The sequence below is a fragment of the Centruroides vittatus genome, unplaced genomic scaffold, assembly GCF_030686945.1.
Source record: "Centruroides vittatus isolate TY-2023 unplaced genomic scaffold, ASM3068694v2 scaffold_576, whole genome shotgun sequence".
NCBI lineage: Eukaryota > Metazoa > Arthropoda > Arachnida > Scorpiones > Buthidae > Centruroides > Centruroides vittatus.
Window position 1 is genome coordinate 1295990 of NW_027122713.1, and position 20369 is coordinate 1316358.

The 20369-nt window shown below is 27.4% G+C and overlaps 1 protein-coding gene across 1 annotated transcript in view; it reads right to left on the reverse strand.

Annotated features, from left to right (window-relative positions):
• LOC136989432 (neural cell adhesion molecule 2-like) overlaps positions 1-20369 on the reverse strand; it is a 223190-nt gene that overhangs the window by 35933 nt on the left and 166888 nt on the right. Inside the window, exon 5 of the mRNA XM_067287572.1 lies at positions 2900-3196. Within this exon, the coding sequence (XP_067143673.1) occupies positions 2900-3196 (297 nt within the window). The remainder of the gene's footprint in view (positions 1-2899; positions 3197-20369) is intronic.

Here is a 20369-nt window from a genome sequence, read left to right on the forward strand (position 1 = left end):
TATGTAATTTGTTCAACATTGATATATATTTGCAATACTGCAAACATATGTATTTGATATATTATATCATATTACATAACTACAAAAAATTTTCATTATTATTATTATTAAATAAAAAATTGCAAATTTAATTGAAATATTTTTATGTGATTTATATTTTTACATGAGTTAAATTAATATAAAATTTATTAAATATTTCTTTTATATTACTTTATTCAATAAAAAAGATTAGTTATTTAATATCGGAAAAAATAAACATTAGTTCATTAATTATTATGCATTAATAAATAATAAACTATCGATACCAGCTTTCCATTAATTTAATTTAGTTAATTTAAATTCTGTTTAGAAAAATAGAATTTAAATAATCCAATATTTTTATTCTCTAAAAATTAGCAGGGAGGAAGAAAAAACTTTAGATAAACAAACTGAAATTTTTTATTTATTTATTTATTAAATCATTCTCTTAATATAGAAAAGCGTAGTATTACCACTTTGAATATAAATTAGAAGGATAGGATCGATATAACAGTAAAAAAAGGTAAAAATAAATTTTTATCGTTGCCAAGACAACTAACCAAAATAATTGTTAAAGGGATTCGATTAGGAAATTAACGAAAACTTTTATTGATAATTTGCTCTTAAAAACTATCATTTTAATGAAGTATATATTATAATTTTAATTATTTATAAGACACTAGCGAATTTCTAGACATTAAATTAAACTAAGAAATTTACGTAGAAAATCCCTTAAGTAAGAGAAAAAATATATTTTAAATATAAAAAATAAAATAAATAAATAAAGTGCAATTTTTTCTTCCTCTCTAACTAGAGTATCTCTCACTCTTTATTTGTATTTATCATAGTAGAACGCATACAATAACGTCCCTTGGTTCCTAAGCTAATTTTTTCCTAAATTGCTTCATTAATTGCATTTTTAAAGAGCACACTCTCCCTTGAAAAAACAAATTATTTTTAAAAAATAAATTAAAATTAATTGCTTACGTTAGATAATAAAAAACAAAAGATAATTGTTTTTGAAATTAATAAAAAAATATTAATTATTATTTAAAAATATATATGTATATCTTGATTTAGAATTCATAATTATCATAAAATTTGAAATATAATCCCATTTACACGATTATGGGGTAATTTAATTCTGTGGTAATTTCAGAAAGTGGAAGCGTATCAAAATACATTCACAAGGAAAACGTAGAGTTATTTTGTTAGTAACGAGATGAATAAAAGAGGAAAAAAGAAATTAAATTTTAAAAAACACCTAGAATTTTTTAAAAATATTTCAATAAATATTAAAATTTATAACAAAGTGTACTTTTATATATTATGAAAAGAAGTTTATATTTTTCCATATAACTTTAATCAAACTTTCGTGACGTGATGTCGTGTATATTTTTATGATTTTTTTCCATATTATATATATATATATATTTCCTGGCTTTGAGAATTCTACTTTTTTGAACATTTTAAGTTGACATTTCGAACAACATATGCATGTCAATCGCCAGAATATCCTTCAGACGTGTGCCACTCATGAAAAGATATCGCTTGCCTGTTAAAGTTCAACTTGTCACTTCTATAACAGTAAAATACCCTTAACGTCAACATTTCGACAAGATCCCACGGTCACTCTCATAAAAAAATGTACAATTCTTATAAGAATTTTGTAAAAAACTTTTTCAATTTCCATGCATTTTCATTACACACATCGATACTTTCCCCCTATTTGGAGAGGGAAACTATTAAAACTTTAACTCTAGTGGGATTCCTCTATTATTAGAGGAAACCTCCATATATGTATATATTGATAAACTTTTCATATTTCTGCATCATGCTAGAAAGAAATTGTTTTGCAGCATTCGTGACTACTTTTAAAGTCGTTTACCTGGGAATAATTCTAAAACAAAACAGATTAAACTATGTAATTAAAACTTGTTTTATATATTTTTTTAAAGGAATTTCCACATGAAACTTCGTTACTTTGAACACGAAAACATGGTGTAAAATGTAACCAAAAATAAACAGTTAAAAATATTTATAGGGATTTTATAGTTTTAGTATTAAAGTGTTTTGGGGGATGAAAGTAGAAGCAATATTTGGCAGATTTCCAAACCAATTTGCCACCACTTTCACGTATCAGGGCAACGTTATCCCTCCAAACTGCCACTATTAGCTCTAACTATATAACGTAGCCGAGATAAGGGCGAGAAATAGTCGATGGGTCTTACCTTTTTTTGTAGTGGATAAAAAGTGAAAAGGAAAAAAAAATCCTTTTACGGATTTTATGCTTTGAAAAGTGACTTTAAAATGTAATAACCTGAATGTCATGAATAGTTTAGAGTGAAGACTTTAAATAACTTAAACCTTATTTTTATCTTGAAGAAAAATTCTCTTTTGGCTGTCAAATGCCATTTATATAAACAATAGGTCTTTACTTTACTCATAATATTCTTCTACAAAAAAATATTTTATAAAATATTCTCACACGAGTGGAGATAAAGTAGAAATTTTCTACGTTGAATTATTATAAAATTAACATAAAAATCTTAAAATTTATCTACTCAAATCAGATTATATATCTTAAATTTTAATAAAAATATGTAGAAAATTGTTAAATGTGTCAGAATATCAAAGATAATATATGAACTCTGCCATCCAAGTACAAATTACAGATTCATTATCGTGTGAAAAATAAGGATGATTCACTCCTTTTTTAAATAAACGAATAAAGTAAAATTTTAATTAAATTTTAAACTAGTTTATAAAATTTAAAATTAATTTTTTTTAAATATTTATGCGACGAATATGTTTTTAAATGCATTTAAAAGAAAGGTGTTTGATACGTATCACAACGATAATCTTATGCTGTTATACTTACAATGAACTTCTAGTTTCCAGTTATCTTCTATTGTGCTTCCAGGGATAACTAAATTATCAGCTTGACAATAAAGAAATTTCCCATTATCTTCGCTGGTCGGCGTTAATATTAAAGTGCTTGTTGTAACACTATCACCAACTGAGATTTTGTCCTTGACTGATTTTAATTTTGTATCTCCTTTCCTCCACGTAATAACAGCGGGAGGTCTTGAGCCTGTTGTCATACAAACTAGTTCTAATGGTTTTTTAGCTGACAGTGGCCTTCTATGCCCTTCAATTCTCACTTCCAGTGGTCTAACTATAAAAGAAAAACAAAGGATAATGTTGCTAAATTAAATGATAAGACACAGAAATAATATGTAATCAATATATTTTTAAATCACGTTTTGATAGTTTTTTATTTTATTATAAATTGTTTGTTATTTTTTTAATCACGTGACTATTTTTTCTTCGAAAATTTAATCAATTTTTAACAATTATTTTTGTTGTTTTCCTTTACATTGTTCAATTGAACACAATTTCATCAGTTATAACAATCGAGATAGTTTATGAATTGACACAATTTCATCAATTTCCAACAATTATTTTCAAGTTATTTTGCTCTTAGATTGTCAATTGAACGTTTATTGAACAATTTATAACAATTAATATCAATTTTATTTTCACGAAAAGGTTTATTTTTAACATACTTCCATCAATACTAACAATTATCTCTGTTCGATTTCATATAGTTTGTTCGATTTATAACAATTTACACCAGATAACACCCTTAAAAATTGTTCAATCAAACACAGTTTTGATCAATTTCTGGCCATTTTTTATGTTTATATCTTTTACTTGACTTAACATTACACGAATTTAAGCATATTTTAAAGTATGCTTACTACTTAAGCTCAATTTCTAAGCTTCACGTAATTCATAAAACTTGGTGCTGTTGCAGTAATAGAGAGCATAACAATAAATTATATTTAAAGGAAAGTATAAAAAAAAGAAAATTAAACGATTTTGTTTTTCGTTCAGTATATAAAGACTACGTTGCTCTTCGGATACATCCGAAGAGACACCCTGTTAGGTGATTAATCACGTGATAAATCAGTGCCCTTCGTGACAAAATCCAATTGCACGGACTATGTCAAAGTCTCTCCTACATATCAACTATTAAGCAAGAGAAATAAGAAAAATTTACGTCTTTCTGTTAAAGAACTTTGGCACTTTTCCCAATATTCAGATATTCCAAAAGAAAATGTAAATTCTCCTCCTTTTTTCCAAGATATTCGTGCGACATTTTAGACAATTTTTACACAAAAATAATAGGAAGATATAAAAATACCTCCATTTGTTGGAGTAGATGACAAAGTAACTTCGAGTTTTGATATCCAATTTCTTAGAAAATTGAGGAATGTATATAAATAGTTATACACAAGAGAGATAGAGCAACATCATTTTAAAGTGGGACGATTCTATGTTGAGATTCATCCCGGATAAAACTATTTTTAAAAGGTTTATGCCATCTTTATATGTACTTTTTTTAGGTTTTCCAGAAAGAAAAATATAAAAAAAAATCGATTGTCATTTCCATTTGTTTCCTGTATCTACATAGATTTATCTTTCCTTTTTCTAAGTATCGTACAACAATAAGATTTTTATGGTAAAATCATGCAGTCCTTTAAAATCCAATATAGCTAACATACTCAATTATTCTATAATTTAGCAGAAAACAAACTCATTTATCTCTAGAAAAAAGCTTAAATTTCATTCTTTACTCTCTTCTGATGTTTAATTCACTTGTGTTGATACAGTAACAAATTTGTCTTTTTACCATAGCAGCATTGATACTTATTCTTTCTAACGACCATTCTAGGTTTTTATATACCTGTGAATCATACTGTTATGGTAGTAAAGTGACGTCTGATATCCCTGCCATTTGCTAAAGTGTAGTATGCTACTATAGCAACGTTAATGCCAATTTTTTATAATGATGTGACATATTTATCTAAGTTAATCGAGCTGATACTGTGATAAGTGACGTCTGATATTGCTACCATTTTCTGAAGTGTTTTATGCAATATATTATGCTATTACAGTAACAAAATAGCGGATGTATATTAACTTTTCTTGTACAAAATATTGTGTAGTTGCATAGTTTTTTAATGCTATCACAGGAAAAGTATATCTCCCTCCTATCTTCATCATAATTTTTGAATATTTGTATTGCTGATTTTCTTATGCTATTATAATGACAAGAGAAAAGTATGGCCCGAATCTCCTCTCAAAATCTTATATAACAGCATAGTTAATTCAATTATGCTGCTACAGAAACAATACCTGTTGTCTCTACTAATATCTAATTCTGTAGCAGCGAAGATTTGCAGTTTTTAGAAAAATGGCTGATATCATTTTGTTACTGCAATAGTATAATGTATATGACACATGCGAATATTAGCTAAGTTGGGGGAGGTCGTCTTTCTACATCAACCTTTATTATGCTACTATAGTAATAATTAATGTCAAATTTCTTTGGTTTACTAATACTATTGGAAAATGCATATCTAATTTTAATTATGGTGCTGCAACAATAAAAGGACATGTGAATGTCATCACCTATCCTCAGTAGTGTCGTTACTACTTCGATTTTCTGCCTGTTGATGATGCTTCGAATGAATCTCTTCTGTTATTACAGTAATATCATCAACATAGTAAAAATTGATTACCAAAAAAATCTTCACTAATATCTAATTATGTTTATAGTGTGCTACTTAAGCAACAAAATTCTTTTATATCTACACAGTATAAGCAATACAAAAATGTGAAAATTCGACATTTCGTGTAGCCTTCGTTATGTTAATGCGAACGATATCATAATTTTTTTGCTGTAGTAACACATTAACCATTAAATATACTACTATAGCAACAAATAGGAAGATAGCTTATCTATTGTTGATTATAGCATAAGTATCCTTAATTAGCTATTACAATAGTACTTTGCATACTTAGTCTATTTTCCCTTAGATAAATCTATCGATTAAAATAAGAATTTTGTTGTTATAGTAACACAATTTAAGCTTAATTACATATATAACAATATATATAGTAGCGCAGTTGAATAGATAATCACTACAGTAACATTATCTACAAAGAGTGTTTTCTGTGTATCTTCGTTGATTTTGTACTATAATAATATTAAAATTGAATATTTAATTATTGATAGATTCAAAATACAAGACTGACAAACAGACAGATGATTAAAATTTAAGATAATTCGCAATATAATTAGTAGATTTATCCAGAAATTCATCAACAGGAGAAGAAAATCGAAGTAGCAACAGCATTAGAGATGATAGTGACGTAATTTTGTTATTGTAGCAGCATAATAAAATTATATAAGTATTCTGCACGTCACTAATTGAAGATAAGTAGAGAAATTAGGCATTATTTTGTGATAGTGGCATAATAAAACTTGATATCGAAAGATAAACTATGCTAATATTTGCATATGTAATTTATATTGTACTACTGTAGTAACAATATTAGGTCTGGTATATTAGTAAAGACAGCAGATGTTTCTATAACAGCATAATAAAATAAGATAAGGAAAAAATACGCCTTTTTTCTCTCATTAGGAAGGTATGTAAAGAATCAGACGTGATTTTATTGCTGCAATAGATGAGATTATTGACATAGATAGACGTCATTTTGTTACTATAATTGCATAATAAAATTAACTATACGACTACACAAGATCTTAATGAAGAGTTTTATGCTATAGTTGTCTCTTATTATTGTAACAGTATTACATAATTAACAATGCAAACATCAATGGACTTGTTACTGTAGCAGCATAGTAAAAGTATTCAACAATAGAGGATTCTGAGGTGTAAAGAATCGAAATATAGTTATCAGTAGGTTACTGTAATAGCTTAATAAAATAATATATCAGACTTTACTACTGTATCAAAATAATAAAATAAGATACACAAATACCCAACCTGAGAAAGGAGAGAACAAAAATACTGCTATAGTAACAGCATAACTAAATCAATTAAGAATTTATACATGATCCTATGAAAAAGGATGAAAGTATGATTATCCTATCTCTATCCTTTCTCTTAGGCTCTTCTGTATATTTTAATACTGTAGAAACATAACATAAATACCCATCATCATCAGAAAGGATAGCAGCATAATTAGAATTGAATAAATCGATGAGGATATCATAATTAAAAATAGGGAAAAATCCTCAGCATCATTATCAAAGATAAGCAGAGAAATCACACAGAACTTTACCATAGTAGCATAATAAAATTAGATAAGTAAACATTAATACTCATCAATTCTTTGATGTCTTCACTAACAGATATCATTGTATAATGTAGAAACATCTGTGATCTACTGGGAAATTATACCGTACACAAGTACGTGTACATTCATGTAAAAAATAGGAGAGAGAGATGATATTATCTTATTGGATCAACGTCTCCATTGTCAATAGAACGTAGTAAAGATATCCTAAGTCAGTCAGTATTGAATGAAAGCCTTAGTTAGTAGAGAAAAGCGTGAGTAAATACACGATAGCTGCTTGATTCGATTATGCTGACATTGAATAAACAGGGAATACATAATAGATAGATGAAGTATAGAAACATCTTTAATATTGTATGCATTTTTATACTATTTCTTCTCATCCAACAACAGAAATTTAAATAAGATTATTTATTTTTATATTCCTATTTTCTTATCTAATTGTTTGTTTTTCTATTTTCTCGAATAATAAATTATAAAATGCAATTTTTCCATTTCCCTCTTCTCCTCCTCCTCTTCCACCTCTTCTTCCTCCTCACATAAAAACTATAAACGATACAAATCATACGTCCTGTCAAGCATATAACGCAATATATATGTGATAATATAGTATACATTTTCATAAAAAAAATGTGTCCGTTTGTTTGTTTGCTTGTTGCATATTTTTGTAGTAAATTTAATTTATTTCTTGATTCATGTTTATATATATATATATATATATATATATATATATATATAAATTTGTTTTGATAAAAACGAATTATTAATATGTTTACTCGGTTTATTTATTTATAAAAAATACTTTATTAAATAGAAAAATATATATTTTTCTTTTTAAAATTATTTTTTAATATTTTTCTTAATTTTAGTTTAAATATCTAAAGATAAACATTGATTTTGATAAGGAAGAAACCGGAATTTCTTAGAGATTTTATTATAAAATTATCAGTAGATAGTTAATACACAGCCAAACCTTGATATAGAGCCCTTCTAAGTAGCGAAACACTCGATTTAGCGCCAATTTTAGAGGCAAACAAGTAGCGGCTCTAAATCGAGAACTTGTGTAATTTCTTATAATATAGTGTATTAATAAAATTTTATTAATAAAACATTTTATAAAATAATTATTACAACTTAAAAATATCTAATTTTCATATAAAGTCCCAACCTCCCAACAACGGCCACCTGTAAACGGCGGACCTTTTTTGCAAAAACGTTTCTTTTGAAATGAATACGAAATCAACTCTAAACAACGGCCTTTCTCTTTTAATGTTTCCTTCAGTGGTCGTTTTTCACAGGTTTTAGAATTTAAAATTGTTTTCTAGACATTTTATTCTGTAACTTCTCCTCATCCCACGATTTTTTAAATTCCTGACATTATATTTTAAGGGAAAAATATTAAGAAAATTTAAGAAATCGTTATTATACAGTCAAACCTCTGAACAACGGACACTGACAGGAAATAAAAAGTGGGCGTTTTTTGAGGTGGTCGTTATTTCAAGGTTATTTTTATATATTCATTTCTAAAAGAAAAGTTCCTGAAAAAGTGTCCGCTTTTTGTAAATGGCCGTTGTTGGAAGGTTTTGACAGTATTTTATTTTTGAATATATATATATATATTTTTTTTTTAAAGTAACATTTGAAAATATTTAGAATAAATTTTATTTAAATTTATAAAATATTTATTAAGTAAATAATAAATGGCGTGTAAACATCAGAATATTATTTTATATGTAATTTAACAAGTTTAAAAATTAAAAAAAAATTAAAACAACAATTCTTTAACTTAAACAATGAATAAAATAATATTTATACAGTAAAACCTGTCCAAAACGGAACCCCGAATAAAACATAAAAATTCTTAGCAACGAAACGATTTTCTACTTTTAAAAACAAAACAAAAAAAAAAAAACACCCCTGTTCAAAACGAAAACCTTCCAATCCCGAAAATTCCGGCTTACACAGGTCTTACTGTATTTAAATTATTTGAATATAAGAAAAATAATATATATTAGAAATTAAAATTTAATATATATGTATATACAGATGCTTATTAAAATTTAAGATTTACAATTTTAATAAACGAACGTCTGGTTGTCTGGCATATATATATAAATTCATTCTGTAAATATTTATTAAAAAAACAGGGAAAGAATTTTATGACAGAATAAATAGAATAATACATGCCAACAATTCTAAATAATTCATAACAAATTTTGGAGTATCAACACTCAGATTTTTCTAAAAATGTCAGAGCAAGTAAATGGCAAAAGGGAAGTTCTTTTTGTTATGGAAACTTTGTCCATCCGGAAATAGCAATTTATTAAGAAAGCAACTGTTCTCCTCCCGGGTAAAAAGTACAGAAAAAAATAAAAAATAATAAAAAAAACCAAGTTTACGTTTATTAAATCGGAAGACAGGTTTCGATTCACTTCGTTTTCAATTTCTTCCCTTTTTTTCCTCCTACTTCTTCTTCTTGAAGGGGGATCCCTTCAAGAAAACGTATATATATATATATATATTCCTTGTTTTATGTCGTTGCATATTTTTTATATGAAAAAAATGCATTTTTTACCCTCTTAAAAACCAAGATTCTTAGTATTTTGTTGAATAAATTTATCACTTTTAATTTAGGGTATTCTTAAATATTAAAATAATAATAATAATAAATGTCTTAAATAGTTAATCATGGGATGAAGAGAAGTTAAAAGATAAGACGAATTAAGCTTGAGTTATACTTAGTTCATTTTGGATAATTTAAGCTATAACTGTTGATTTTAATTTCGAAGCTGTTTAAATGTGTATAAATTATTAAATTTTTGCTTTTAGAAAGCTTAAATTTATATGATTTTTATTTATTGTAAAGAACATTTATATAAACATATATTTTACACTTAAAAATTTTTTAAGTAATAAATAAAAATTGAGTGAAGTTTAAAATCAATTCTAGACACTAATTTTGTTCTATAAAATTTGATTTTTCAATCTCAATTTAAATTTGACACTTTAAAGCTTTTTTAAATTATACAAAAGAAATTTCTGTTTAGGATATAAATTTAATAAGCTGGAAATATTCTTACATTTAATACATTAAAAAAGTCTTTAAGAATACAAAAAAAATCAATTTTTTACAGAAAAGTAAAATTTTTATATAAAACTTTATAGAAATCCATTATTTAAAATGTATAGATAACATTAAGAATTTATTACAAAATTTATAAGATTTGTAACTAGTTATTTTTTTATACAAAATTAATTTATTAATAATGTATTAAGCAAATTCTTAAATTATTTATTGTTATATTCGTATAAAAAATTTTTATATTTTAATAATGAATTATTTTTTATTTGCTAGAATAGCTCTGTTAGTTACAAAAATTAATATATTATTTACTATTTAGTTACTAGGAATTGAAACATATTTATTACATTACGATAAATGATTATTTCTCATTTAATTAATCAGTTATAAAAATTTATTAAATTTTCTAATGTTAAAAATAAAAAATTTCTATATAGAATACACAGTTAATTGTACTCTATATAAAAGAATTAAAACATATTTTAACAATTTCAACAATAGATTATTCATATACAAAAGAAATAATCTATTATAGGGAAAAAATTTCACAATACATTTCTTCGAATAAAATACCACAAAAATAATCGATTTTTTTCGATAAATATCGAAAGTAAGTCTCTTCAGCTTTGTTGCAGTAAATATATTAAACGAAATGGATAGATTGCATCTCAACAGAGAGGAAAAGAAGAAGAAGAAAAAAAAAATTGTATATAAAAAATCGTCGATCGTTAAAAAATGTCAGCAAGCTAAAGAAAATAAGAAATTGCTTCAATTTAAAAAAAGGTGTGGCGAATATTAGAATGAAGCTTTTATAAATAACAGATTTTCTACATCAAAGGATTTCAATTCATTATTGGAACTGATGAAGTTAAGATGTCAAAGAAAAGATGTCCTGAAGGAAATTAATAATTCCGTTCTCTAGCTTAAATTGATGTTCATTTCCTTCTTTAAAAATGTCTTTAAATCCTGAAATTTTAATTGCATTTTTATTTTGATATTAACGTCTTTTCAATGGAAATTTACACAGCAAAAATGATTAAGATGTTTGTAACTTTTTAAAGTAGAAGAGTTTAAAGGTTAAGAAAGAAAAAAAAAGTATTTATGTAAAATTCAATCTAAAATATGCCGTTGTTTGGTTTTTACAAGAGTTAATTGATTTATGAGAGTAAAAAGTGAATTAAACTAGATTTAATCGCGATTAAATCGCACGATTTGATTAGATTTGTAATGCAATTTTTACGTATAAATTTTTGTTTTATTATACTTAAAATGCTTTAAATTTAAAAAAAAACTAAATTCGGCGGTTTTTTTAAACGTCGCAACACATCGCTCGCGGCTAGTCGCTGCGACGCAAGCTAGCGATTTGATAATATCGCTTGCGATTAATCGCGCGTGACAAACTAGCGAAAACTAAAAAAGCACGATTAAAATAAAATTTAAATTATAAAAAATTAATTTAATTATCTTGATTATAATTTTATTTTTTTAAATTAATAACTGATATAAATTAAGTCGAAAATCTATAGAAACGAGTTAGAAAATCAAAGAGAGGAATGAGTAAAAGAGGAAGAAATTTTTCTATATTTTCTCAATGCGGAGAGAAAAATCAATTTAAAAAAAATTTTCACTAAGAAAAAATTAAGCTTTTATTTACATAACCGCTTACTGTTTCGTATAATTAAACACTGGCGGAAATATAAATAAAAACAAAGAGGAAGAACAGGAGAGGGAAAAAAATTTATGTAAACTCTCGACCGTACAGATCGATAAATAAATAACTGTTTCATGAAAAATTCTTTCGGTGTTGTAAGGACGTAGTATGGAGGGGGGAGAAAAACGAAATTACCACCTCTGTTTCTTGTCTGACGTTACCAGAATCGATGGAAGTATGAGGTCTGAGGCTATCATCTTTTTCCGAACCAGTAGGGCTATCGAAAAACGCTTACTGTTTGGAACCACAATTCCACCTGCTGAACGTCAAAATGTCGCCATGATCCATGTTTAAACTGTACAAGAGTTTTTACAATTGAAAAATGAACGGATTTAAAAATCGCTATAAACTGTAGTTTAATAGCTTTTGTACAAATTGCAAACCATCAAGATACTGTATATGACCACATAAAGTACAAAATAAAAAGTAGAAAATTAAAGCCAGATGGCCCGTTTTTTGATTGTTGGGATTTACAAAGGAATAAAGAAGAAAGAAAACTGCAAAAAAAGTATTGTGGGAAGGAGTTGTAATAAATAGTTACGATTTTCTCGCTTCTATTTTAACAAACCGCGCTACAAATTTTTATTTTGCTACATAAATATAATAAAAGATCAGATCGTTGGGAGATAGAAAAATAATGATTATTTTATTTGTTAAAACTATAAAATCCTTATTTATCTTCATTTTTTCCACTATAACACGAGTGATAGGTGCGTATGAATTGTGAATATTTCACTTATGGGTAATTATAACATTAAAATATTATATAGAAACCATAAATACAGAGAATTACTGACAACGATTACATTCAAGAAATAAAAACTTTTGATAATTTACGTTTTGTCTTCTACGCGTAACGTTTAAAACGCAACGTAAAAATTCTTAAATTAAAATTTAATAAATCTTTACATCATTTAAATATAAAATGTAATAATTATTTCATGATTTTAGTGATAAATATCTCATTCATCTTCGTTTTTCGTGCGTATAATACACGATGTACTTCATATAAAGCAGTAAATAATTAAAAGTTTTGTGTTCTGCGTAAATTTTTTCATTAATTATTACATAAGATCTTTTCCTACAGCAGATTACTCAAAATGATTTTATATATTTAAACAGAATTAAACCTTTAGGATTTTGTTACTTACTTTTTATATTATACAGATTATTTCACTTAAATTTTTAAAAATAATTTCAATAAAGATAAAATTATTTAAAAATAAAATATATGACTTAATTTATCTATTTTTAATATAAAAATATTGTTGTATTATTATAAAATATTTATTCTCTGGACAAAAATTGTCATTTACTTAAATAATGATGCTAAAGTGCAGGATTAAAACTGAAGTATAACTTATTTACAATTATTTTGTCAAAAATAACGTATATAAATTATTATTACAGAATATTACTCAGAATTATCTTTCTACAATAAGAAAAACATCATAAAAATTAATATTTTTCATTTATTCTAATTAACTCGCCTATTACCAGACGTCACATACTTTACATAATTAAACAGTTTTATTATCACCTAAATATATTGTAAATATATGAGAAATATAACAAAAGTATATTAGATCATATTTATTTCATTTTTTATTCAATAACACTCGCAATCTGATTCGAAAAAGGCCAAAAACATAAAAAAACATTTATCAGGAAATAATTAAAATTCAAACAGAACGATGCAGAAACTACAGATACAAATAATTACTTAAAAAATCAACAAAATCAATAAAACAAAATTCAAAAATTTAGTTTTTTTTCACTACTTCCATTACTAAACATGCAAAAATGCTTTTTTTTTTTCTTTATAAGAAGATAGCATTTTTAATGCAAATATGATTGCTCTTATCAAAAATAGGAAATATATATATATATATATATATATATACATATATAAGATGGGGGATAAGCAAATTACGAAAACGATCCAAGAGAAAAATAGGAGCGAGATAACAGGCTTTCATTTTATCTTCAGATCTTGTTTACGTTTTGGAACATCTACAATTTACGCTCCTAGCATTCCAAGCATCCTAAATAATAATTCCAGACAGAATTCAACCATCTTGAACCAAGTAAAACCTTATTTCGTATTCAAACACATGGAGCAGATAAAGTGAAAATATCACAACTTGGCAGTAATGAACTGTGTTTGAGGTCATTACGAAAATTCCGTATTGGTTGAACTGAACGTACAACGTCTCTGCTTTGTACATTATCCTCGAGATACAAGTTTTTAAAAATGCGGCGTACAGAATTCAAGAGGAAGTGATGAAGACGAAGAGCAAGTAGCACTTTCTCTTGAAGGGAGCTACGTAACAAAATTCAAGTTTACTGTTAAAAATAACAAGAAATTCAAATTTAGGGCAAAAAATAACCAGTAAATTATTTTATCGTTTACAAGTTTATTTATTTAATAAAATTACAAAAAAACGAGAATTTTAAAAATTGATTTCGATTGAAGTAAAAATAATAAAGTTGTAATTTTTCTTGTAATTAAGTCATAAGTCATGCTGTTTTTTTTATTGAAGTAGTAGCATCATTACTCATCACTCCGGACACTTCGATACAACTAAAATATATATATATATATATATATATATATTTCTCCTTCGTTTTACCTTAAAGGGAAAATAAAACGATTTTTATTTGAGTGAGAAAAAGGAGGACGAAATTTACTTTATTGGTTTGAAAAATGAGAAAAATGTTAGATTTAATGTAAAATTTTAGCAATTTAAGCGTAAAATGTCGATATTTAAAGCATATAAAACTGTTAAAATGTTAAAATATTGCTAACTTAATATACGATTCTATTGAAATTGTCGAAGCTGTCAAGTTTCATGTTATGCTGCTACAATTCCAATACCCGTATCGAGCTATAGATTTCGAAATTTTTAGGGTTTTCATCTGTCAAAATATATATGAATTCCGCAATTTTACGCTTTTATAATTTTATATTTTATAATATAAGATAGATTCCTTCATCCTTCTTCACTTTAACTCCGTACTTCATCATTGATTCGTTCGAGATATGTATAATTCAATTCGAGTTTTGTATAACAGTTTCTATGTGATTGCTGGTCAGAGGCCAGTGACCCAAGTTTGCAAACGGCCATATTGCGTGCGAGCAGATTTGTTTTAGTCCCGTTCGATTATTGTATCCCTCTAAAGAAGAATTCTATAGCAGCTAAGAGAGGAGGAATCATTAATTTCGAGATTAGAAACGTGCTTTGTTCGGTAGAAATGAGATTATCCCTGTCAAATATAATGTTTTTGATGTTCTTTAATTGGGATAAGTAACGTAACTCATCCAGTTTTTGTTACGTTTTATCCACGTTTTAATTAATTGAGTGGATATAGAAGGATGCTTCAAGCGATGAGGATGTAGAAGAAGATTTTTAGAGAGATAACAGGTTTCTTCTTCTTCTTCTTTTTTTTGTGTAGAGTTATGTTAAAGGAACGTGGCCTCGTAAATAACTGTTTAGATATATCATCATCATCATCCATTTGTCAGAGTTGTACCTGTATTGAAGGCAAGTAGCGCACGATTAGATGAATCAAGTTGCCAAGGTCGGGTCGAGGTGATGAGGATGGAATGCAACCTAAATAAAGACGCGTATATGAAAATATTGGCTGCTGTCGTGTTGAGTGTACGTTATATCGAGGATTATTAACAAATTCTAAGGATTCCTATCACGAGAAAACGTAATAAAAGGTTATAAACTGCGTATAGAATCACCTAAGATGCTAAGATTTCAATCTATAAACTGCACTAAAATGAATGTTTTATGATAATAAATGCATAAACTTAACTTTTATATAATACAAATAAGAGAATTTTATGCTATTTAAGAGGTGAAAAGTTTAAATTTTTGTAAAAATTGACATTTAAAAATTTTCGTGATGCGGATTGATGCAGGAGTGATGCGGAATGACAGCATCTTTATCATTAAAGATTTTACCCGAAAAATTAATTAATTACATAAATTTCTATGATTGAATCTTTATAGAAGCAATTTATTTATAAAAATTAAATTAAAAACGATAAAAATATCGATGTTCATTTCAAAAATATGCATTTTCTATAACAGAGAACAACCTTCCTAATTAAACTACAGCACCAGGTGTTAATAATAGAGTTTGTGTAGGTTATCAGATTTAAAAAAAAATCTCTTTGTAAAATTAATTAGGAAAGAAAAACCGAGTGAATGATGTATTTAGAAATCATTGGTGCTACTTTGATAATTCAAGATATTCCCAAACGTTGCTTATCTCATTAGTCTACTCTTTTATTAATGAGACGACAGAAACTACTTGTTTGTTTTAAGTATTATTTTTATCCTAAAAATCTTTATAAAGAACTTAATGAAATTTCACATTCAAAAAGTTGAAACCACAAAGAAATAAAAAAAGTCGTGAGGAAATAATTAAATTCTAAGAAAAATAAAATTTACATGTTGAAAAGAGTGAAACGTGTCTACTGATTGAACTCTTTCCTGTGCAGTAAACACGCCTTTTCTCTAGTTTAAAGCGTACTTAATGATGAAAAATTGGCACTTGAGCGTCTTTTATAGTCAAAATTATAGAATTATAACGTTAATTAATGTATTTTTAGGTAGTTTTTCTCGTTATATAAAAAGATATACCTACACTCTATAGCGTATAACGTTCTTCCCCCTAATTTAAACTAAATTAAGTGACTTTAATGATGAAAATTTTGATATTAATAGTCAAAATTATAGAATTGAAACGTTATTTTATGTATTTTAAATAGTTTATTTTATCATAGAAACGTTTACATAAACTTTTTCTACTCTAAATTGTATTCCGGTGATGTAGAACTTGCAGATTAAGATACAAAACAGCGTAATTATGGCATCAGATCGAGTTTAAATTGTTTAAGTTCTCATTCTCTTCATTCATGCGCTACATTAAAATTACTCTCTTATCATCAAATCAGTAAATTATATAAAGAAATATTGATCCTGAGTATTAATTAATATCTTAGAAGGAGACGAAATTCATAAAAGAATAGATTTCATTCAAGCTTTAGTACTTTTTAATACTTTCAGTAGCATCTGACCAATGCAGTTTCAAAATAATGATGCTCATTACAGCATCACTATCGATTTAAGACGTTAATTAATGCATTTCAGTATGGATTCCCAAGCTCTAAACTACTATATTTGATAGGATAACTTGTAGGAAAATCTATTATAATTTTTCCTACTATCTAATCTATTATCCCGCTATAGGAGACAGTGGATTTTATGCAGCACCCTTTTACAGTAGACTTAATTATTCTCATTCAAGAGCATCACACGAGCTTCAAAATTAGCAAATTATATAAAAAATGTCAGTTTAAAGTATTGATTACTATGCTTTAGTGATGGTGAAGCTGCTGAGAGAACAATGGTATTTTGAAGTTTTTATAGTATCAAAATGTAGAATCTCTATCGATTTAGGGGCGTTAATTAATGCATTTCAGTATGGATTCCCAAGCTCTAAACTACTATATTTGATAGGATAACTTGTAGGAAAATCTATTATAATTTTTCCTACTATCTAATCTATTATCCCGCTATAGGAGACAGTGGATTTTATGCAGCACCCTTTTACAGTAGACTTAATTATTCTCATTCAAGAGCATCACACGAGCTTCAAAATTAGCAAATTATATAAAAAATGTCAGTTTAAAGTATTGATTACTATGCTTTAGTGATGGTGAAGCTGCTGAGAGAACAATGGTATTTTGAAGTTTTTATAGTATCAAAATGTAGAATCTCTATCGATTTAGGGGCGTTAATTAATGCATTTGAGTAACATTTCCAATTACTAGACTACTATATTTGGTAGAATGAGCAGTAGAAATGAGAATACCAGGGGTGAATTCCCGTACAGATTGACTGATCATCAGTTGGTTGAACTTCTGATAATCACCATCCTTGTACCTTGTTAATGGCAGATTATTTCGCAAGCTTTCACTGACAACTTTCACTTTTTTTTTCTGCACTTGGACAGTGTTGTTTATCGACTGTCCCATCATATCGATGACGTGAAAAATTACTCCATTCCCCCACTTCTTTTTTTTTTTTTTACTTAGTTTGTGATATATGTTGTGTCCCAAAGGTCTGCATTGTTTTTATAGAGAAAGTTTTGTTAGATGTGTCTAGAGATAAAGGGAATTTTATATGACGGATCTAACAAGATTAAGTAAAATCTGTAAAGATATGGAGTGAGAAGTCGAGTCATAAAGGGAAAAGTAACGATCAGTGTGTGTGTGTGTTTGTGTGTGTGTATGTGTGTTGCCTCTTGTTCCTTCTTGCCTCGTGTAGCCATTACAGGAGTAGTAATGATACAGCCTCGAGCCAATACAGGTGAGTGGAAGAATCAATGCTATTATGGTAAAGGCTAATTTGCACTTGCAGTAGTTTTACCCTTAAACTGCTATTTTTCTGCTAGATAATACATAAAAGTAAATTTGATTTAATTAGTTTGATCGGCAAGAAATTGTGGGTTTTTTTACCTGTATGCTGCGAGTTTGATAGCTGTTGTAATACAATGAGAACCCTCTTAAAATTAGCTCTTCCTTCCCCAAATTCAGCTAAACTTATGATTAATTATGTATTTAAATGCCCAATTAAATGAATTACTTATCTTCGTAGCCAAGTTTCGTGTACAGTGCATCATTACTTGCACCTATATAAAAATACACTAACTCGAGTGTATATCCGGATATACACTCGAGCTAGTGATCAGTATAATAATGTCTAAATGTATCAGCAGATATGAAGAGGTCATTATCATTACAAGAAGGTATCATCAGATATATCGATATTTTACTACCGTTGCAATTTAATACAGTACAAGCGGTACAAGTGTAACTATCGTTATTCGGTTATAATCAGTACAAATATCATTAGATATATGTATCAATACTATTAACAATTCTCTGCACATATACATTTAAGTGTAGAAGCATTAGAAGTGCTATTTTTTAAAATAATTAAGCCTTATTTTCTGGCTAAATATATAAAAAAATTCTCTCATCACTGCTTCAAAACTGTTGGAGGGGGAGCATTCATCCATTTTAAAATCACCCACAACTTATAAATGTGAGTATATATCTATCAATTTAATACAAAAAAAGCATTAGTTTCAAAAATATTGAATTTTTCTTCCAAAAAACCCAATCATTTTAAGAAAATTGCATCGAAGTGAAGACCGTATTTCACTTTCTGTCCGACCAAAGTAGCCAGTGGCAAGTAAGAGAGAAAGGAAAAAGTAGAGGAGTTAAATTTGACACGGTCACTTTCTTTAGTTTCCCAGCTGCTAGCCACGTGATTGATGTTCCAGGTACCTTACTTAATAAATTATTTAGGGGCTTAAAGCGTACAGTCGATTAATTGCCAGTTATCTTGTGCCAAACTGATAGTTGGACATATAGTCTTTCACGGACGTTAGCATTTTTGGCAGTAGGTGGAACTATACTAAAGCACCACGTTGGTGGTAGAGCCGCAAGATACCCAATCCGTCTTTGCTTATGACAAAAGGCATTCTTACTCTAGAAACGTTTGCTTCGTTTCGTTATTGATGACCTTCGTTGAAAATTTTCACCTTTGGCAATGCTTTGTGCATTCTAGTTTTTAGAATTTATACTTGGAGTTTGGAGAAAATTGAAAGGAAACAATGTTGGAGTTCTCACCAACCAAATCATTTTTGTGGTCCCACAATGTTCACGAGAAAATGATAAACCATTTCTGTAATTTCTTAGTTTATGCAAGAAACCATTTTTTTCCATTGTATGTGTGAACTGAAAATGATAGGAAAACATAATTCCAACACCTCTCTGTTTATATAAATCATAATAGTAGAGAACATTTTCTTAATTCTAATTACAATTGTAGGGGTCCTATTCTTAATTTCATGTCGTATTTATAAAAGTCAATTCTTAATTTCAACTCCTACACGGGCTCATAACTATACCAATTCTTAGATGAGCTCATAATGCAGGAAATCAATTCTTAATTCCAACTCCTCCTCATTTGTATGAATCATAACATAAAGAATTATATTCTTCATTTTAGATTCTCTTTATTTATGTGAAGGCTAAAGGACAGAGAAGTGAGTAACAATTCTTGTAGTTCCATATCCTTTTGGTTCATACACCAAAGTACAGATTGGAACTATAAGAAAGATAAAGAAAGGAACTATTGAGTAGGTAGTCACGTTTTGTGTCGTCTCTTCTGCTTTCTCATTTCCCGTCTCGTGCCCGTGGCTAGGATATAAAACTTTGTCTCTTATCTCTATTCAAACAGTTGTAAAGGGACGTATACGTTCTTCATACCTCTTACGTTGAATACATTT